This window comes from Phyllostomus hastatus, unplaced genomic scaffold (genome assembly GCF_019186645.2).
Source record: "Phyllostomus hastatus isolate PE091 unplaced genomic scaffold, TTU_PhHast_1.1 phas_contig_210, whole genome shotgun sequence".
Classification (NCBI taxonomy): Eukaryota; Metazoa; Chordata; class Mammalia; order Chiroptera; family Phyllostomidae; genus Phyllostomus; species Phyllostomus hastatus.
The window spans coordinates 10,431,641-10,454,342 of record NW_025333737.1 but is presented as its reverse complement, the minus strand read 5'-3'; the positions used below and the strand labels follow the sequence as shown (position 1 = coordinate 10,454,342).

Below are 22,702 nucleotides of genomic sequence, written 5' to 3'. Positions count from 1 at the left end.
GAAAAGCGCTTCATGTCACAGCCAAGAAATTGTGGTCCTTTTTCTACCTTTGCCATTAATCACCCAGAGAAACAGTTTGAACCTGGTGAAGAAGGGGGACCTTACCCGATTCAGCATTTACTTGTCAACTCTATACTCCACAATTTTGAAATTACAATGATCAAACTTCCATTTTTTAAAAGAATTTTACAACCAATACAACGACCGCCATCTCTTTCCAGAGAGCAAGGAGCACAAAATGCAAAAAAGAAATTCAGCAGTAAGAATATCACAAATGCTTTTCCACGATGGAATGGATGGTGACAAGGTGATTATGGAGGCTTGAAGGAACTTTGAAAGCCAGTTTTAATCCTGAGAAACACAAACATTATAGACTACCAGTCAATCAACAAGTCTTGTCTTCTATTATTTAATGGTAAACAATTGGAACACTGTTCTAATTAAGGTAATATATGAAGCAGATTACTACATACTTATTTTGTCTAGCCATTTTGGCGAAACAGCCTCCATAAACTTCTTCACTCATCAAGCAGCCTGAAAATGGTTAAGACTGAAGAAAAATTTTTGCTTATATTCTATCATTTAGCTTAAAAACAACAGCCTTTTAGAAAATGCATCCTTTATAGGGTTGGAAAATCTAACAATAGATGAGTGCACCTAACCTAATCTAAGAATAAAGTGAGTGCACCTAATCAAAATCTCAAAACTTTTCTCTGGAAAGTGAAAAGGAACAACCCCAGTAAGGAACCACAGCAGAGAATGTGGTGCGTTTGGGGCAGAATTCTCACTTGTATCCTTGAAATTGTTACATGATTCAGAAACTTTCCACATCCTCAAATTTGCTCACTTGTTGCTTGTCTTAATTGAAGATTCATTTGCCAATTAGCATACTAACGCAGGTGTTTTTAAACTGGCTTATTTATAAAAGTTGTTGGCACCTCTGGAATTGAAAGTGATGCCAACCAAATGCCATTTCAAATAAAAATCATTTTTCTGTTGGCAGCAGAAAAGATCACAGTCACACAGTAGCTCTTGATTTATGAACTGTGCTTTTCTCATTCTCGCACTCCCACGGTTGGTGCAGGTCCCTTTAAGGAACTGGGTTGGAAGTGTTCAGTAAGAAAACAATCCTATCTCCAAATACGCTTTTGAGTTTCAAATCATATGGGTCTTTGATTATAATTGGCTCCATTCTCCTGCCTCCAATGACCAGGCGAGAGAGTGGAAACTGGGACGTCAGTCTGGAACCTACAGGGAATGATATATGTTGTGGACAAACTTTGTTGGAAATATCTGCCATTCAACATTCCAGTAAGCATTTTCTCAGCCTTGGGTCACGTCCTGAATTTATACGACTGTCACCCCAAAACACAATGAAGGGTCAACAAAGGAGAGGCCAACTACTCAAAAGCAGATCTGCAGGAGGGTGGGCGGCATGGCCCCGGCAGAGAGCTGGACAGAGAGAAACTCCTACGTGCCCTGTGGGATTTTCTGGCCGAGTGTCCATCCTCACAGTGGTCCACCAAACAAAGTGTTTATTGTAACGTGGGCCTGATCCCTGGAGAGGAGGAAAAACGATGCCTTCTGACTGGAGGGAAATTAACTATTTCCTCTCTTTTGCAGCTAGAAGGCAGGCTGGATAAGTATTTAGTGATCAGTTTCCTTGGTTGGTTTCAAGTGTGTCGGGGGTCTCAATGTCAGGAATAGTAATTACTCCGACTGCATCGATCAGTGCTGCAGAGTCGCAGGATCTCTGAAGTGTCACCTTCTTCTTGTGCTCCCTCCCGGCACCCAGCACAGGTAGACTGTGTGGAAAACATTCTCGAATAATTACTAAACCATTAATACTGGGCTGCAGTGAATTCTTAATTTTGCATAGAAGTAACTAAAGATTGTTTAACATTGATTTTTTAAAACTTGCTTTCAGACTTTAGCCTAGACCATGAAATGCTAAAGGCATTAAGAACTGTATGTTCTGCCTTAATATTTTTGCAGAGTGAATTTGGAGGGACAAAGATGGCTTTGCTTCAGGATGGCCGTGGACACATCAGAGACAGGACTGAAAAGCAGGAGGGAGGGGTCCATTGGAAGTATGCTCCCTTTAAGAGGGCAATAAGATTAGCAACTTTGGCAAATTTTGGGGCTTCTATTCAGAAGTACAGAGAAGAGCCTCCAGTGCCAAAAAGAAAAAAAGAAAGAAAGAAAAGATGGATGTTGTGAGACAAAGGCACAAGCAATTTTATACCTTACTGACAGCCTAACTGGGAGTGGTTTTAACTCCTCTGGGGTTAAGAAAGATATTTTTTTCCTCTCAAGACTAAAGGTAGAGCTGGGGTAAAGGAGTTGAATCTGAAATAGTGTTCCAATCAGCTCTGCCCGGTCCTGGGAAGCACGCAAGGAAGAACAACCTCCGTGGAGGAGAGAGGAAGCAACAGGTGCTAAAGGCGAGGGACTATGTTATAGCGACCAGTATGTAAGTTACATTTTCGCATGAAGATAGAAACTCTTCAATGCCTCCTTCTTTTAGGGAAAACCATTTTATTTAAACAGGTAGAAAGGTTGTAAGACTTCTAGATAAATATCTGAATTCTATTCTGCCTTTTTATATTATAGATTATTTTGTTTTCTAAATGCCCTCATGCCAGAAGAGTCTACAAAAAAAAAAGGTATTTTTTTAGGTTAGTTCAGAAACAGTAGTGATGCTTCATTTGGGATAATCATCGTGTTTACTCAAGCTTCATGCATTTATAAAAAGGTTATTTTCTCTAATTCATATTTTGTTCCCATAATGACTGCATTGAATCCTAAACTGAAATGAGTAATCAATACTGAGAGCCTCTGTCGTTCCAATGAAGTCGGCTATTTCAAGTGGCATAAAATTGCTTTCGCATTCGGCAAATTGCTATTAAGATGGAGATGAAAGCTAGAGTTAAAGTGAGTTTAATTTTCTTTTCTTTTCTTTTTTTTCAGGTTTTAACTGGAAACCCAAACCAACAGAAAGCAAGGCGCAGAGACCCATTTCGGTGACAGGAGTCAGCTGGATGCCCGCAGGGCGCAGGAGAGAATGAGCTACTACGGCAGCAGCTACCCGATCGTGAACGTGGACCCCAAGTACCCCGGGTACCCGCCGGAGCACCTGCTCGCCGAGAAGCGGCGAGCCCGCAGGCGCCTGCTGCACAAGGACGGCAGCTGCAACGTGTACTTCAAGCACATTTTCGGAGAGTGGGGCAGCTACGTGGTGGACATCTTCACCACCCTCGTGGACACCAAGTGGCGCCACATGTTCGTGATATTCTCTCTGTCCTACATTCTCTCCTGGTTGATATTTGGCTCGATCTTTTGGCTCATAGCCTTGCATCACGGAGACCTGTTAAACAATCCAGACATCACGCCCTGCGTCGACAACGTCCATTCTTTCACGGGGGCCTTCCTGTTCTCCCTGGAGACCCAGACCACCATCGGCTACGGGTACCGCTGCGTCACGGAGGAGTGCTCGGTGGCCGTGCTCACGGTGATCCTGCAGTCCATCCTCAGCTGCATCATCAACACCTTCATCATCGGGGCCGCGCTGGCCAAGATGGCAACCGCGCGCAAGCGGGCCCAGACCATCCGCTTCAGCTACTTCGCGCTCATCGGCATGAGAGACGGGAAGCTCTGCCTCATGTGGCGCATCGGGGACTTCCGACCCAACCACGTGGTGGAAGGCACGGTTCGCGCCCAGCTCCTCCGCTACTCGGAGGACAGCGAAGGGCGCATGACCATGGCGTTCAAAGACCTGAAGCTGGTCAACGACCAGATCATCCTCGTCACACCGGTGACTATTGTTCATGAAATTGACCACGAGAGCCCTCTGTATGCCCTTGACCGGAAAGCAGTGGCCAAAGATAACTTTGAGATTTTGGTGACATTCATCTATACCGGGGACTCCACGGGGACTTCCCACCAATCCAGGAGTTCCTACGTTCCCCGGGAAATTCTCTGGGGCCACAGGTTCAATGATGTCTTGGAAGTGAAGAGAAAGTACTACAAAGTGAACTGCTTACAGTTTGAGAGCAGCGTTGAGGTGTACGCGCCCTTTTGCAGTGCCAAACAACTGGACTGGAAAGACCAGCAGCTCCACAACATAGAAAAGGCTCCCCCAGTCAGAGGATCTGGCGGCGTGTCGGAAACCAAGGTCAGAAGAAGGTCATTTAGTGCAGTTGCCATTGTCAACAGCTGTGAAGGTCCGGAGGAGACCTCCACCTCCGCCATCGATGAGTGTAAGGAAGCACCTTATCAGAAAGCTCTCCTGACTTTAAACAGAATCTCTGTAGAATCCCAGATGTAGTCACACACTGTAATTGCACTTAATCATTTTACTATCTAGTAATTACCTTAAGGCAAGTTTTAGTAATGAAAAGGGCTTTAAAAGAATGTTATAGTTCTGTGCGATGCTGATGGGGAGTCAGAAGAACAGGTAAAACTTGACAAAAGATAATCTAAAAATTACATAGGGCCCATCATTTACACTTTTTTTTGCTAGCAAATTTTGTATTAGGGATGCTACTAATATAATTCATAAGAGTCTGATTGACTCGTATGAATTTCACCTGCTTTTATTATTCCATCGACTTGTATCTTGAATTGCAGGTGTAATATTCAATAATTGGGAAGAAAGGTAAGATGCTAGAGTACATAAAAAGTAGAATAGACAATCAGCATCAATAGTAATTTTAATGTATCAAAATTGGTAGTATAACGAGTGGCTTCCTATAAAAAATCATATCATCTAACCAAGATATGAAGCACATGTATTTAGTAGGTTGCAATGTTGAGATATTTAAGTGTGACATCAATTTTTCCATCCGAGTCCCTTTGTGTGCCCTCATTGTGTCTTAGCATCAGTAAGAAGAGTCGGTGACTGTGAGAAATAGGCAGTGCCACCAATTCAGATGGCTCCTCCACAGCCCCTTGCCCAGGTAATGGTCGGTGAGTGCTAGAAGCCATTTTTCCTCTAACCCAGGAGGCAGAAGAAAAGGTGGTATTATTTAGAGCAGTATTTCTCTCAGGTGCCTTGGTTGACTCCAGCCAGGAAGGGCAGAAATAAAGCAACCCTGACCTTGGTAGGTTTGACAAGCAGGCATTTTATGCCCACCTCCCACCTTCCCCAAAGACAGGGTGAGGGAACAGGATCGTGGAGACGGGGGGAGGGAGCAGACAGCAGCTGTAAACATACTGGGGCCGCTGGGGAAGAAAGGCGTGCGGTGTCCTAAAGTACAGCCTCTTGGACTGGCTCTGTGAGGGATGGAACCTTTCTTTTCTCAGGGGTTGGGGGAGGCAAGGGAAAAGGTATTATTTGCACCCAGAAGCAGGTATGATGCTGCCTGTCTTGATCACTTTACAAAACATAAATACCTTAAACTGTGGATTTTAATAAAATTTTCTATGGAATTTAGAACAATCATTTAAACTGAAGATTTTGGAAAATATAATTAAGGAATTTAATGCAAGTTATTAAATGGAGAAGCTGAGGGTTATAAAATTGCTTAAATTTGAAGACATGGGGTACATCTGTATATTTTATTTCCATGTTTTAAAAGATGTTAATCATGACTACTTTAAATACAGATTCAGTCACCTGTGATGAAGAGTCACTTTGCTTTATAAGTTGGAGTTATTAGCTACATTCAGAATTATCTATATTTTTTAACATTGTTTTTGAGTTGGCAATCAATATATGCTGTAGATTTTTATTTATTTTATTTAAATACATAAACACACATAGTTCTGGCTTTTTGAAATCTTCCTCTCTCTTTCTATTTAAATTAAAGCACACAGGTAAATTGAACTAAATTACATACTCCAAGATGACCAATAGAAGTAAAATACATAGGTATATAAAGTGTTTTTCTTCTTTTTTTCTCTTTTTTGCCTTCCTCTTTCCTCTCTCCCTCCCTACCTTCCCTCCTTCCTTCCCTTCATTCTTTCTTTTGCCTGTGAGCAACAAAGTTACTTTGTAACTGAACACGTGCAAAATTTTTATTTCTGTTTTTTTCATGGATGAGAGATTTGTTCAGGCCACAGGTTGCAAAACTGTCTTGATGCTTAATGTTGGAGAGACAAATAATGCATTTTTTTGCCTACTACCATCTACTCATGTTGTTTTGCTTTCCTTTGGTTCCTGGACTCTGTCTACCCACAACCTTACTGTGTGAGCACTGCAGTAGAGACACCAATGTTCAATAAGTACATTCTGTTGTCAAATTCTCTTACCCAGAATAGAATGTAAACCTGGCATTCCCATGTAGCATTTATCTCTTATTTTCTGTTTAGAGTTTATAACATGCTTTGACACCCCAAGGAGTTACTTGATAATAAAGATCCCCCAAATAACACAGAAAGTGTGTACGTATGCCTGCGTTCCAGGTGGTGTGAGCTCCGCCGCTGAGGTCAGCAGCGGGTGTGATGCACAGCAATGACATCCTTTTCTCATAGAATTAGAATGCAGGCAGAACTACCAGCCGTCCTCCTGGGTTTGGGACAGCTTGTCGAACAGCTGTATCTGAATTGCAATTAAGTGCTCTGTCAGCACTGCAAGAAGACGCTGTGCAAAACGGCCTTTCTGGCATCAAATGCTGTGTCAGTGAGGAGAAGTAGGTCGACTATTCTTTCTTGACTTCTCCCTAAAGATGAAATTATTCAGTGAACTTCGGTGGAAAACCAACCGTGGCATCAAGGCATTGGTTTCACTCCGTGCTGTATCCTGTCCATAGGGCACATGAGGGAGCCCAGGGATGGAGAAGGAAAGTGCCATTTTCACAGACCACCGACCTATTCATCGAGCTCTATGAGGTCTTTGCACAGATATACTTAATCCTTGAGGCAGAACAGTGGGTAGATATTTTTAATTTTCAGGCCATCAAATATCTCATTCTGTGTGTCTTTCTAAGAGCGTCCCAATTGGGACTGTAATGTGTCCAGGTTAAAAAAAAAAAGTCAACTATGCTTTTCAGTCTTCCTTGCAGCAGTGGGGTTAGGCATGTTTGATGTTTCCATGACATGGTTCTGGGCCATGAGGTGTCAGCAGAACTCTGGATGTGATCTTTCAGAAAGGCTGACTTACTGGAATGTGCCCTTCATTCCCTGCATCAATCCTTTTGAACTTCACACTTGGTAGTTGCAGCTTCTGTGGGACTCATGGGAATGAGGACACGCCTTCTGAGGGAGGCTGGAAAAGGAGGAGAACGGGGTGCACCCCGAGATTGCGTAGCTCCAGACTTCTGCAGGCACAAACGTGAATGCAATTTCTTCCTGACACAGTGAGGGGGGTACCTAAAGGCGATTCCGCAGGGAACAAAGGCTGGCGAGGAAAAGATGATGTCCATGTTAGGGCCAACTTGTACCTGACATTGGATGGACAGGGTCTCTGTGGAAACCACATAGTTTCTGGGAAGTTGAGGAAATGCCACTATTACTGTCAAACAAACACACAAGAATTACTTCGGCCTGGAAATCCCTCTGAGGCACCAATGGCTGAGTGACCTTGATAAAAGGACTGCCTGGCCTGCTGCCTTTTAGCTCCTTCCTTCCCTTTCCCAGAGTGACACTCCGTGCTTTAATGAGACTGTCACTGGGGCTAGGGACCTGAAATCCACCGAGACTCAGGCTACAAAGCAGAACTCTGCTGGGACTGTGTTTCCCACCCCCAGGGAGGCCAACCACACCAACTTATTCAATTGTATAAACATCTACCAAGAAATCTAGATCCTTTCTGGAGATATTTGTATTTCATTACTTCTGAGTTGGCCAGGATTTGTGCAAAGTAGATTCTCTGGGCTGCACCTATTTAAAAGATTAGAAACCAACTTCTCTGTATAAAGCAGGCTGTTAGCTCCCCTGACTATAAGCATTGGTTCTTCTGTTCTGAATGTTCTGCAAGCCCTTTTGTGTGTGTGAACATGCCTATGTGTCTAAATAAACTTTGCTTGTGAACTTCTAGAAACGACCCTTGGTCCTCTGTAAATCACGGAGCCCTGCCTCAGTTCTAAATTTGGTGTGGCCTCTCTCTCTCTCTCACTTTCATTTTTAAAGGAGCAGCATGACCCATTTGCGGCAGAAAGTAACTTTGGGCCCCACACACAGAATGTCAGTAGGGGTAATTCAGACACACAGAGGGAAACAGTGGGGAGGCGCTTGGCAAGTTCTCTGCAAAGGTTCTCCTGGATTTGAGGTCTTTGAAAACGAAAGCTTGTCGTAGAGACTCGGTTCAGATACATCTGTGGGCAGAGAGCAAGCAAGGCCTCCCACAGGGGCCTTTTCCCGGAGAGACAAAATCATAGTGTTGCCAGGAAACCGGGCCTGGTCTGCATCGCTTCACAGCTTTTCTTCAGGAAGAAAAATGTTAAGTTCCAGTCAATCCTCAAGTTCTCTCCCTGTGCCCAGTTGACGAAACTAACTTCGTGCGGTCCTCTTACAACTCTGTTGTTGGGTCATGACATTTGGCTGGGGACAAATGGCATCTTGTCCTGTCATGTCACTCTGTGCTCCTTTCCTCAGGAATGTTGGGGATCTTTAGGGTAGCGTTCGGAGACTTAATTCGACATGGCTACATGTCGAAGTTCATTAGTCTCCTAGTTGCTGAGTACCTAACAAGGAACATGTAAACGTAAATAAACTATTGCCCTTTGCTATTTGGACCCGTTGGTTTATGCTGCCGAGTAAAAGAATGCTGGATCTCCAGTCTGTCATCCCAAGAAAAAGCAGCTGGACCGAGATGGAGGGGCTTCTAAGTAAAGAGGACACAGTAACCTGAGCTGGGTAACCACTGAAGTCAGACCGTCCGTGGGAACTCGGGCGCCTCAGTGGGCCTCGGAGAAACAGGTTCATCATGTAACGTTTTCAGCGAGCCGGGAGGATGAAAACCCAAACAGATAGATTAAGTCTTGCTAAATTACACAGCCAGAGAATTCTTTTTTTCTCTCTAGCCTATAATTTACCACAGGGGCCTATAAAACATCCTTAATCACTATCTGAGTAACTTGAATTTGAGACAGAAAGAGCCCCAAGAGGTTCAGACCCTGTGAAAACTTCTTTACAGAAAGTTATCAGAAACCTTCAAATTTCCACATGAAATAACTTGGATCACGTGCACTGTGCACCATGGGTAAAGGCTCTTTATTTGAATTAGAAGCACATGTTTCAGATCAATTATTTATTGTGCTGTCTGTTGATTCTATCTGATACCAGTTTGCCTGGAGAGGGGAGGCTAGCTAGGCCTAGGGGCCAGGGTAAAAACAGAGCTAGGCAATTCCAGAACCAAAAATGTTTTCAGACAGTAGCTCCTTTAATCAGAGTTCATTTTGCATAGGAGGATCCCTCCAGCTTAGGTGCCCAAAGAGACCCAGCTGTGGAGGGACTGCTGAGGAACCCAGGGCTTTGAATCTCCATGGACAATAAGTAGTTCTGATGCTGCCTGAGGTTGAGATGTTTTTATTCTGCAATTGTTAATTGGGAAAAAGCACTCATTTCAAGACCCTTTATGAAATAAAAGCCTGTTATTTTCTAGAGGTGCTTTTTGAACTGAACTGTTAATTTATCATTACTTATTTAGACAGGCTAGAGTGTAGGCAAGTAAAAAAATCTGGAAAAGAGCTGTTAAGAGCAAAGAGGATAATCTCATCGCAAATGTACACAAAAGGTATTGAATTCAAAAGGAAAAGGTTCGCCTTTTTTCAGGGCAATGCTAATGCACGGTGGGGCCTGCGCCCGGCCTCTCACCTTGGGAGCTAGAACCTGTAGTCCCATGGCAGTGCCAGCCTCAGGGAACCAACAAACACCATGAGGAGCCGGGCTCTTTTCGTAGTACATGGACGTGGGCCATTCTTGAAGCAGGACCTGCAAGGAAAAGAGCCCAACCTGAGAGAGTCCCGGAGACTGGGCGGACCACAGCTGCTCGTCTTACTCATCGTGCAACCTGGAGTAACTTAGCTGGCATTTCCGATGCTTGGTTCTCACCTCTATGGTTTTTCTTGTATGAAGCCGTGATCACAAGAGCAGGCTTAGTAACCAGACTGCCCAGTCTTGGGTCCTATTTATACTATCTTCCTCCTATGTGACTCTGGGCAATTTACTTAACCTCTGTGCCCGTTTTCCCAACTGTGAAGTGTGGGAAATACTAGTACCACTCCACACACACACTGTTGTAAGGATTAAGTGAGAGAACATTTGCAAAGTGGTTATAACAGTACCAGGCACATGTGAGGCCTGATGAAGTGGAAGGTGTTATTACCAGCAGCAAACTCTGCATCTCTTTTAGAGTTTCGGCCATTAATTTATATTCCATAACTTTCAATATTGACTTAAGCCCAAAAAGGGGGAAATTGAAAAAAACTCATTCAGTAGAAGGAATACAAATTATTCCCACCCAAACATAGATGATTTGTGTACTGTCTTACCGAGCCCACGTTGGATTATGTAAACCACACTTCCTTTCCATTGCACAAGGCATCAGGATTCAGCAAAACGGTGCTTTGAGAACAAAAATTCTACTGTGCTCAGATGCACAGGAGACCTAGTCAATAGTGGCAGACCAAGGAGAATTAGATTGCATGTCATGTAGGAGACCCCTTTTGTAAACTACCTACTGGGCATTCAATTCAAGCTGTTTCAAAAAGTACTTAACTACTTTATATCATAATACCATTCATTCTGTGCAAGCTTCTGAACATGTTCTGGCTAATTAGAAGGGTCCTGGGAGGAGCGGGCTCATTAGCTGAACATGGCCCATCACAACCCAGACAGGCTAGTTGGGTGCTAGTTGAGCCTGGGTAAGCTTGCTGGTCTATGATGTTCCTGCAACCCCCGCCCAAAGACTCTGAGTCACCCCCTCCACATGCCAGAAGGGTATCAAATGCATCTGGATGGGGGAGGAACAACTCTTTGCCTCTGATGTATGATGCACAGTACGAGAGGGTCATGTACTTCAAATCAGACACAAGTGGATTCAAATCTAGGCATGTCCTTTGGCAGCTATGTGAACTTGGACAATTTTGTTACTGTCACTGAGCCTTGGTTTCTTTATGAATATAAATGCTGATAATATTTACCTTGTGGGCTATCCCAAGATACCCATGCTTCACACATGCATCTGTATACAATCCCCCTTGGTATCCATGAGGGATTGATTCCAGGACCCTGCCCCCACCCCCAGGACACCAAAATCTGAGGATGCTCAAGTCCCTTATAGAAAATGGTAGTGTTTGTATGTAACCTATGCACATCCCCCCGTGTACTTTAAATCATCTCTAGATGACTTCTAATGCCTCATATAATGCAAATGCTATGTAAGCAGCTGTTCTAGTATACTGTTCAGGAAATAATGATGAGAAAGAAGCCTGTGCATGCTCAGATGCAGCCATTGGAGGCCTAACTACAGAGGACACATCAGCTACAGGGCAACACATTTTTTTCTGAGTATCTTCCGTCCATGACTGATTGAATCCCTGTAAGTGGAAGCCATGGATATGGAAGGCAGGCCATATATGGGTGTGGAGATATATATACGCACACACACACACACAACTATCAGGTGCATAGGAGTTGCATGATACACAAATATTCCATGTTTTCCCTCTATATATCGCTAATTGCACGTTTCAAAGGAATCTGAAAACAAAAGCATTATTAGCTATAGGACAGTACTGCTCTGCTAATTATCACAAAATTATTTTTTTGCTAAATACCCGTGCTTTCACCTGGATGTCTGAGGTTAGTTCTGTAAGTGTATCCCCTTCCTGCTCCTAAGCATCATTGATTCTGTCCCCAGCACTGTCATTAAGGAGCTGGGGGACTCCACTCAACCTCTCTGGCCCACTGTTCCCAAACACGGCATGACCTGGATGCCACTTTAAATCACTCTGTGATTCCTCACAGCCACAAAATGCAGTGCTTTCCCCTCACTCTACTTTTAGTCCTGATTCTTTTTTTTATTTGTTTCTTGTTGGCCTTTTATATTATTTTCATTAGCATATGTAATGGACTACAATCTTTTCTAGTCTCATAATTATGGTACTCTCTGAATTTAACAGGTGAGTTCTAATTTCATGTTATTTTCTGCTCTTAAAAAATTCTTCTTTAATGTATAACTAACTGTGATGTACATTTTATACTCCCTTTGATAATAAATCAACCATTCAGTTAAAGTGATAATATTTGCTGAACTTAGTTTTCAGTTCTATATTACTGTCCTTTTCTAAAACTGGGCCTATTTTAAACAGGAGAATGAAAAGTGACACAGGTCTGATTTTTTAAAAAGATGAAATACTGCTTTTGTAATGACACAGGCAGGAAGCAGGTGGTGGTGTGAAAAATGTAGTAACTAAAGTGGAGCACTGAAATTCTGAAGAGGGTGACCTAAATTTATGACAAACTAATAAAGGGCATCTGATATGCTATTAAATTTTATAAAATGCCAGCCTTGGCTGAGTGGCTCAGTTGGTTGGAGCATTGTCCTACATACCAAAATGTTGCGGGTTTGATTCCCAGTCAGGGTACATACCTGGGTTGCAGGTTTGATCTCCATTTGGGATGTGTACAGAAGGCAACTGATCAATGTTTCTCTCTTACATTGATGCTTTTCCTCTCTCCTTCCCTCTTTAAAATCAATAAACATATCCTCAGGTGAGGATTAGGAAAGTATTATGAAATGCCAGAATACTTACTCTATGAAAGTTGGAGGAAAATGTTTTTTAGTCAAGGGTGGTGCCAGCCCTTTGTTCTACCATTAAAGGTGCATCTTCAGATGGGTGACTTCTGCAGTGAGTGACCTGAACAAGTGGGTTTGGCCAGCCTGTGTTTTATTTCCATTTTGGGAGAAGTGACTACTTGTTTTATCCCCTCCCAGTAAGTATAACTGACTACGGCAGCAGCACCCACATTCCCAGACACTAGTGGTTTCCTAGCCCCCGAGCATGAGAGACATGGTCTGATCTCAACACCAAACAGTCACGAATCACTGGACAGCACATTGGGACGTTTGGGCCACTCTTCTCAACAGCAGCTCTGCTGTGAGGCCCAGCAGTGGGATAGCACTTGGTGGATAACAAATCTGAAGCTTTCCTGTAACCCCAAATTCCAAGAATTGCTGTTTCTATTCTTACATTACAGGTAAGTATGAGAATAGTCATGAAATTGTGGATCTGAGCAACATCGGATCCATCAAACAACAGAAAGTTCTATCTTTTTCCAGAAATATAACATAGTATCGAAGTTATTACCCTTTGTTTCACAGCTTCAGACAATAAATAAAATGAGGAATGTTCACACCTACTTGTCCTTCCTGGGACTGGGAATTGGGTGAAAGCAAAATATTAATGATTTGACGAGCAAAGGGAAGAGATTAAAAATTAATAAAAGCACTTTATCGTTTTCACCAAAGGCCAGAGTGATATGTTGGCTTTTTAAAATGCCATAAGGATAATAATAACAGCTATTAATAGTAACAATTATGTAAAAGCCTCTGGTAATTGTGATTCTATCAGGAGGTTGAGCATTCTTGGTCACCATTGTGCCACCTTGTGGTCACAAGGGAACACAGGGGTTTTTTTTTTGTTTTTTCCCCCATGAAGTAAATCCATTCCGTTTTAATTTCCCTCCACTTCTATGGGTTGTTATTTGGGAATCACATTGCCAATAAGGCCTCTGAATGAAATATAACAGGCACTACTCAAGTCAGAAAATTGCTCGCACTGCAAAGCAGCAAGTGCCATTGGTCTAAGTAGGGACTTCATGAAGTAGACTTTTCCTTTGCTACCTCCATGGGGAACGTGTATTTAGAAGATGAAATCAGAGTTCATTTGGGTGGCCATTCTTTGTCTGCAAATATGGACATGGTAGTCTGGATCATGTCCATTGAGCTCTAATAAATAATCCAGCAATCTATTTATAGCAAGAGAAAGCAGCCAGAGTTTAGGTATCAATGACTATATTAGAATAATTACATTAATGCATATATAGAAACAGCTCAATGAACACCATTTTATAATGAGCAGAGATTTGCTTCATCAATATGCGCAGGACAACCTCAGAATTTCTGTGTGTTTTGAAGAGTCGTGATACTTGTTTAAAGGACTTTTTTGTTTTCCAAATTCCACTTATGTCAGCATCCAGATGTGAAGAGCAGAGATAGATAGGATTGGCCACCTTCCTGCAGTGTTCCTTCTGCTAGGGACTCCATAATATATTTGGTAACAAATTCAGGCATGTTAATGGCCACTGTTTTATATTACCGGGGCTTGTCTGATCAAGGATATAGCTTTAACCAAGGATGAAGGTCTTAGGGAGAAAAATGGAGCTCCAACAATTCCCTCATAAGGAGGGTGTGGAGAAGGAGAAGATTTAGTAAATTCTGACAGAGGCACTGCCACGCCGCAGTTGGTTTTGAGTCTCTTCATCTGCTTCTTAGTCTCTGTTTCTTTGTCTTTGTATCTGACAATTTCTCTGTCTCTCTCAGTCTCTTCCTATCCCTTATTTCCATTTTCTGTATATCAGTCTCTCTGTCTTTTTCTTTGGGTGTCTCTCCATTAGACCCTCTAATTTAATTTAGATGGAAATGTAGGAAGTCTGCTGATGTAGGCTTAGATCCTAGCTCTGGGGATGTCTAGTGGTGTACCTTAGGCAACTACTCCAACTTCTAAGCCTGTTTGCTTATCTGTTAAATGGGGGTAAAAGTGCTTACATCATACATGAGGTTGTCACAATCCAAGGACACATTGTGAGTGAGAGTTCTTAAGATAATACTTAGCACAGAGTAAATGGCCAATACGTGGTGCCTGTTTTCATTTTTATTGTCTTAAAAAGGTATTCATTCTTAATATTTATTGAAGATGTTCTCATAAGACGTTCCAATATGGTCTCACCGAGAGGAATCATGTCACTATAAGTTAGAGATGGAGCTCATAAAATTTCAAACAGAAAAATCTCACATGTACCTCTTCTAACCACTTTATCGATGTGATGCTAAGAATCAGAAAACATTTGTCTTTCATCACGTTATTAAATAGCGGAACCCATACTCGAATCCACGCCTACCACTTGTCATCTCTTCCCACAGTTTGTTGCAATGAACAGTAAATCTCACTGTGAGCGCCAGCTTTATTTTTCTGACTAGTCCTTTCTTTCTTCCTGCCCTGGCTGTTTGTTTGCCAAGACTAGAATGGACACATTCAGTGAAATAAGAGTTTCAGTTGCGGTACCTGCTTTTTCTAAAATTCATTAACTCATGTATTCATATATTGAGCATTTACCCTGTGTCCTGTCAATCATAGACATTGTGTAGCCAATAATGAACCAAAGTTTTTAAAAGATAATCTTGCTCTCTTGGACTTACAATGTAGGAGGAGAGAGAGAAAGCAAGGAGACAAACACAGAATTCAATGACAGACACAGCTAAGTTCCATGAAGAGAGAAGAAAGGAATATACCCGTGCCAAGAGCGGTGGATGCCGTTTCAGGCAGGGTGTCCAGGGAAGGTCTCTCACTGGAGGGAACATCTATCTGCTCAGGACGTTAGAAGAGAATATCCTAAAGCTAGACCAGAACAAGTAAACCACGTGGACACCTGAGGCAGAGAGTTCTAAGCTAGTGAAAAAACGATGCAGGGAGGAGTTTGAGGGTCTAGGGGAGTAGCAAAAATTAAGAGTTCTGTGTTGGCCAAGGTGTCTCTCAGATGCTTACTGGATAGTCAAGTAGGGGAAAAAGTAGGAGGTCGTATCTGTGAATTTGGAGTTGCAGAGAAGTTGGACCTGAGGACAGGTTTGGAAGTCCCATGTGTATATCTGCCTTTAATGGTGCAAGTTTGCATGAAACCTGCCAGAAGCTGAATGTGGCATGAAAACAGGGTGCCAGAGCCAGGGGCCCTGCCATGTGGCGAGGCTGAAACAGAAGGAAATTTATTACAGGAGGCCAAGAAGGAACAAGCTGTCTGCAAGGTATAAGGTAAGACAGAGAAGAGTGGCTACTTAATAGCCAAGTAAAGGAAGTGATCCAAGAAGTCACTGACCTTTAAGTATGGCTCAGAGGCCCCGTGAGCTGAGCAAGAACAGAGTTGACTGTGGAACTTGTGTGAAAGCCTTTGGAATGAATGCCTGGGGTGAATACCGACTCAAGGAGGTTGTAGGGAGAATGAGAGGTGGGAAGTAGTGGCAACTTTTGAAAAGTTTTGATGTAAAGGCAAGAAGATATGGGAAGTAATAATAGCCAGAGGGAGATACGGGGTCAAGGGATGCTTTCCTTTAATTTTATTTCTTTCTTTGTATTTTTCTTTCTCTTTTGTAAGTGGGAGGTAGTTTAGCATGCTTGTGAACAGATGGGAATGATCCCATCGAGAGGAAAAAATAGATGATGTAGGAGAGAGGGGATAATTAAAGAAGTATAGCCCTGGAATAGTTGAGAAGGGATGTGGCATCTAGTGTACAAGGGAGGGAGGGGTGACATCGTAGCCGCAGGTATGGGAGGAGAGACAGTACATGCAGGTAGAGGCATGGAGGCGGATTTCATGTTGAGGCCCAGGGGAGCTGAGGCTGGAGATGTTATTCTCTCTGCTTTTGTTTTTCCTTTATAATGAGAAGTGAGGATCTGGCTAAGAGTAAAGGGTATCAGAGGTTTGAGTGGAGATAGCGAAGGTCCAAACACTCATCTCAGAGACCAGGAGTATGAATGGACTAGGGAAATAGAACTGGGCTGGTAGGCAGTCCCGAAGTCCCCTCTGAAGTCTGTGATCACATGTTTAAAGCAGCATCAGCTGCCAGCGTGGCTGTGTGCTTTTCTTCCTCTAGAACATTTGTTATGAAGTTTAGTTTGCAAGAATGTATCAATTTCAAAAAATCCAACTTTTCAAATCAACGTTTTTTGTGTGTGTGAGTGGCACCTGCGCTTGTGCATTCACTAAAAGAGAGAACTAAATTTATCTGCCATTGAAACATTAATCGTGAGGATCTAGAAGCAAAGGACTAGATCACCATTTCTGGCTCAAGAAGAATACCTATCACAAAAGTATACCACAGAGAAAAAAACAAAACAAAACAAAACAAAACTCTGACTCTGTAATATGCCAGCTCTCCAACTCTCTCTCTAGCTGGTCATATATTACAACGGTTGAAGGCAAATGTGTCAAATGTGTTGGTGTATCCTAGCCCATGGGTCAAGCTTTTTTGGTCTATCCTACTAAAGCATAGTGGAACGGGCAAAGTGCCGGGTTCTATGAGCTAGAGAAACATGAGTTTGTTTTAAACTGAAATTGTTCTAGAACAACGGGTTCAGGCTGGAGCTAAAAAGCAATCAACTGAGAAACGAAATTCTCAATCAAACATTTGCTGGCCCTCATGAGAGCTTACATTATTTTTTTCCCTCTTCATGGGTTTGATTCCCCCCACCCACACACATTCTTGTTCAATGTCAAGCAAAATGGGTCTTTTTGGTCAACGCCAGCCTGGCCTCCATCTCCACACTCTCTGCCGCTGTTGGTCCCGTCCGCAGTGCGCCCTCTCTGCAGCCGCTGTTACGAGGGCGCAGAGCTAGCGGAATTTGGTGCCGCCTTGGTTTGGGGTATGCTCTTTGGCACCATTTTCAAACAACGTTTTTTAAAATTTACTCTTTGTACTTTAAAAACACACTATTAGTGAGCACATAGGTAATTTTAAAACCTAACAGAGCTATTTAATCAACCTATCAGAACATAAAAGCTGAACAGGTTCAATTTTCGTCGAAAGTGTAATAAAGACGGAGAACGATGACTCAAGTCTCGTAATGGGTTTTCAGTGAGTCAATGAAACATTTGGAAAGCTGTGTGTGGTTGTACATTAGGCTATGCATTGCTATATTGACTAATGAGTAATGATGCAAACCAGCTCTAATTTAATGTATAGTTTGTGCCTCTTATTGTAGATTCAATAGTAATATTTGAATAGGGAATGTGTTTATATTTAGTTTATGGTAAAGCTGCTATTCATCAAATAGCTACAGTAAATTGTTGCTTTTTGTTGACTATTACAACAAATAAGCAAGAGAGAGGCTGACAAAAACTTGTTGGTGTACTTATTTACAAATTCTTTTTTTTTAAGGGACAAGAATCTCATTTTTTTTGAATTTTTAAGATTTTATTTATTTATTTTTAGAGAGGGAAGGGAGGGAGAAAGAGAGAGAGACAGAGAAAGATCAATGTGCGGTTGCTGGGGGCTGTGGCCTGCAACCCAGGCATGTGCCCTGATTGGGAATCGAACCTGCGACACTTTGGTTCACAGCCCGTGCTCAATCCACTGAGCTATGCCAGCCAGGGAGGGTATTTACAAATTCTTAAAAAGGGAACATTCTTGAAAGTATCAAATGCACTATTTTTTTGTTTTCTGATTATTTACAAGGATAGCTGCCAGTATACTTAATTTTTCCAGGAGCCTACATGAAGGAACTCTATATTCCTATAAGAACATTGTGTTGAAAAGAGAACATCCTTGCTTTTAAGTTCATGTGCAATTCATTATGGGCTATGAAGAAAGTAGTGGTCTCTAGCTTAGCATTCCCTGTACTGAAAACTACAATGATAATAAGGATAATAATAGTAATAATTAGCAACACCACCTTTAGATCAGCCTTCAGAGATCATCAGATTAAAGTAACAAGGAAAGACAAACAGAAGAAATAATAGGATGATGTCATATTCAATGCCATAGTCTGAAACCACCCAGGGCACAGAGGACTAAGGTCATGACTCATTGAACTATAATTATATTATAATCATTTAAATTACATGACTCCCAGAGTACTTACATTTATGCAGAGGTTTCAAAATGGATTATATCACCTTTATTTCTAGTAGATCAGATTGTTGAGAGGTCCAATAAAATAAGGTAAAAGCGCTGCCATTTTAGTTTAGCCAAAGAGATCAGAGGAAATAACCAGGTGGGACCTGAAGGAAGAGCTTGTTCAACTCTCTCTTCCACCCATGTAAAATGAAAAGCAGGTTAAAAGTAGAGAATTAATTCATCCATGGATTTTTGAGGAATATTAACCCTAAAGATCACTAAAGTCCATTTTTAAATAAAAAGTTTTAATACCAAATAAAGAGGACTTGGGGAAGTCCTATATTGTTTGAAGTCATTAATATCGCCATTTTCATTTCATTACATTCTGAAACTAAAAATTCCTCCGAAATGAAGGGACTGGCTTTATATCTTTTCAAATGTTTGATCATTTTCTACCTAGAACTTCTCATGAAATACAACCATTTATTTTTAAAATCCTATCCATCTTTCTATTTATGATCCCCCCTTCTGTGTTTCTATTTAATTGACTCCAAGAGGCAATTCTGAACATTTACCCACATACTGCCCCATGGGTTGAAAGGCCAGGTGTTCTCTATGGATGCACGTTTACTGTATGCAGCCTGCTAGGATCAGAGATGAGGAATTGCATTCACACCCTTTTTATTCACTTCGGCTTTGTGTTCCGTAGCATGACTCTGGGCCAGTGGTTGGCAAACGTTCTCAGTGAAGGGCCAGATAGGACATGTGTTAGGTTTTGTGGGCTGTGGGCAGTCTCTGTCTCACGCACTCAGCTGTGTCATGCAGTGCAGAGATCGTCAGGGACTACCTGCCAGCAAATGAGCGTGGCTCTCATCTGGTACAACTCATTTATAAACACAGAAATTTGAATTTTATAAAACAATCAAGTGTCACAAAATATTCTTCATCCGTCATCTCTAGCGCCTACCATTTGAACATGTAAGAGTGTTCTCAGCTCATGAGTTGTGTAGAGGGTGAGCCAGATTTGGCCTGAACACTGGGGTCTGCAGACCTAGCACCATGGGGAATGGGACGTCCTTGACTCAAAATATCAGAAAGGCCCAGGTTTCAGACGAAGGTTTTCTTTCCTAGGGGTCTCGTATAACAAGGATATTCACCTACGAAACATCTATCTCTGTTCTGGGTCATTTTCTTCATGTAGGTACTATCCTATCACGAAGGCTCAGTCCTCTATTGTTTGTCATGAACAAAAGAAGAGGGATATGTTTGGGAGAACTCATTTCAGAGTTGGCCATATCTGGTATCAGGGAAGTTTCTTCACACAAAGAAGTCAGTTTTTTGAAGAATTGATTTTTGAACAAAAATCACTCAATGATGCCACCTCCAATTGTTCCCCTCCCCACCCCCTGGATTGCTGCCTTTTCTGTTTTAGTTCTGATCTTTGTCAGAACTTCTAATACAATCAATAGTATTCAAAAGGCCCCAAGACCATCCTCTAGATATCTAGTGGTTTAGGTATTTGAGCTCCATGGCCAGGGAGCATTAAGAGGTTTTCCTTGAGGAATCTGTGGGGAGGTTAGGGGAAGAAAAGAACAGGGTAGCATTGGTGGGGTGGAATCTGTGGGGTAGCTGCTGCATGCCCCTCTAGCACTAGTGGGTTCTGCAGGCAAAGACACGACCACCCCAGTGTGTCCACAGCCAAAAGCACAAGTGCAACTTCTCCCAGTGTGACAACTGATGTCCTTGCTCTCCAACTGATGGAAAATTCCTAGAAGAGAAAGGAAATAGAGAAAAAATGTAAAGGGGGACTGTTGGTCAGTTTAGGGATCTGAGCAAGGAAGAGAGAAGCTGCAGCTCCATTTTTCCCCTTTGCCATGGCCCAACTGACCCCCCACCTGAGAGCTCAATTTGCAACTAGCTTGGTTATTCAGGGAAGCTCCATTGCTGGGTGAGGACAGAGAGGACTGAGCCACGTGCCTTATTCCCCCTTTGGAGCATTCGATGTCATTTTTACAGGAAAACAAATCCACATCCTCTATTTTTCCCTCACTTAGACAATCTTCTTCCTGTATTTTGTAGAAAGAAAGCAGAGCACGATGCTTGGTCACTGGATAAAAGGCAATGGTATCAGGGCTAGTTCTCTTTTATTTCTTTATTTTTTTTCTTTTTTTTTTTGGTAACTTTTAAGCCAGTGCATTAGCTTTTATCTGCTCATAATTCTTTCTGAAGCCAAGTCCTCAGGCAATTCAAGCCATCCCCCTTCTTAGCGAGTTTGGGACAAAGCAGTTATAATTCTAGAACCTGTCAGCTGGAATCAAACCATCGCAAACCAGTCACACAAGGCTGTGTTTGCCCTTCAGCCCAATAGTTGAGATTGTTTTCCCATGCTGTCATGAACCTTTCAGGTCCCTTGGAAAGAAAGCCCACCAGCGAGTGCACCTCTCTATGTAGAGGACCTTTCTAGCCAGAAGGTTGTTGAGACCATCTGCAGTGGGTGGACTGTGTCCTTTGGGGAGAAGTTTTTTTAGACCAGAAGCGTTAATTGTGGAGGTTGCATTGTTGTCGTTCCTTGCAAGGAAGAGAATCAAAGTGTAATCGCACTAGGTTATGTGTAAATTTATGCTGTTTTTACTGGCTCTTAACCCTTTTCCTTCCAGGAATTGTTAAGTTCCTTTGCAGTCATATATCAGTCCTTGGTTGTTCTCACCAATGGTGACTGTTTGATGGTAAGGTCCCTGAGTCGGCCAACAGAATAGAAGTTGGGTCATGTAACGGACTCCCTGGAAATTACGTAAGAGAAATAAATACCCTGGTCCTTGCACAGAGAGGAAATTAGCAAATTCACTTTGAGCGTGAACTCATAGACTCGCTCAAGCTGTCCTGTGAGAAAAAGTTTTCAGAGCCTGAGGGGGTCTTCAGTGGAGTCAGGGGCAAGACCTTTCGCAGGAGAGATCTCCCACTCCTAATGTTGCTGGAAATGGGCTGCAGGTCAGGCTGCCTTCCGATGCAGACTCGAGGAGGGTCCGGGAGACAGGAGACAGACAGAACGTCTGTCAATGCCTAGGCTTCTTCCTCATTTTCTATCTTTTTTTTTCCTTGGTTTTATATCATGGTCTTTAAGTCAACTCACAGAGGTTGATTTTTCCTCTGGAGAAATAATTTCAAAAATAATTTTTATATGATTATTATTATTATCATTATTTGCCAACTGGATGGTTTCACCTGCACGGTACGGCTCAATTTTATATTATCAAATGTGCTTGGTGTTTTGGGGGCATGTTGCTTTTCAGCAGAGCCTGTGGAGCTAGACTCATGCAGATTCCCAGCTGCTATGTCCAGAGGTGAACCAAATGCTAAATTGTGACAGTGATATACTTTTGAGCACTGTGCCTGCATCACTGGCTAAGTTTGGGTCCCAATCCCTTTTTTTGTAGGATTTGAAATATGGGCCATGGAGAGGTAAAATGAAGCAAAGCGAGCAATGCATGAAAAGAGAAGATAGAACAGAGAGAGGAATAATCAAGTTTCTGAGCTAATTTACTTAGGGGAGATCATGGATCCCTTTGAAGCCCAGGATTAAAGAGACACCCATACATTTCCATTATACTGCCTATAGCTATGGCGGTGGTGACTAGGCCTTGTGCTAAATGATGCTTTGCCCAATAGAGGTTCAAATAACTTAAGCAAGGAAATACGATAACATTTTTATCGTCTTCTCCTCTAAGGAAACTGCTTATGTTCTGTGTCCGTAGCTAGTGTTTTACTGAAATATTGAAGCTGCCTAGCCTCAGAGCTCTATAGATTATTTTATTTTTGGAAACTACTGAGAGCGTTGCCTTAGAAGTTTTGAAGTTTTCATATTTTAATGCATAAGATATGTGCGTGCAATGGGTGAGTAGATGATTTTTTTAATTGCAAATCTAATGTAAA

General features: G+C 42.3%; 1 protein-coding gene across 10 annotated transcripts in view; it reads left to right on the top strand.

Moving 5' to 3' along the window:
• KCNJ16 (potassium inwardly rectifying channel subfamily J member 16) overlaps nt 1-7,977 on the top strand; it is a 71,803-nt gene extending 63,826 nt beyond the window's left edge. For 9 of the 10 annotated variants that reach the window (XM_045837499.1, XM_045837495.1, XM_045837490.1 and 6 more), the window contains one exon: nt 2,971-7,977. In XM_045837499.1, the coding sequence (XP_045693455.1) occupies nt 3,065-4,327 (1,263 nt within the window). In that variant the 5' untranslated portion in view covers nt 2,971-3,064 and the 3' untranslated portion in view covers nt 4,328-7,977. Of the gene's footprint in view, nt 1-2,332; nt 2,470-2,970 lie in introns of those variants that run through there. The other variant, XM_045837497.1, reaches the window with a different exon arrangement.
• Nucleotides 7,978-22,702: the final 14,725 nt, after the last annotated feature.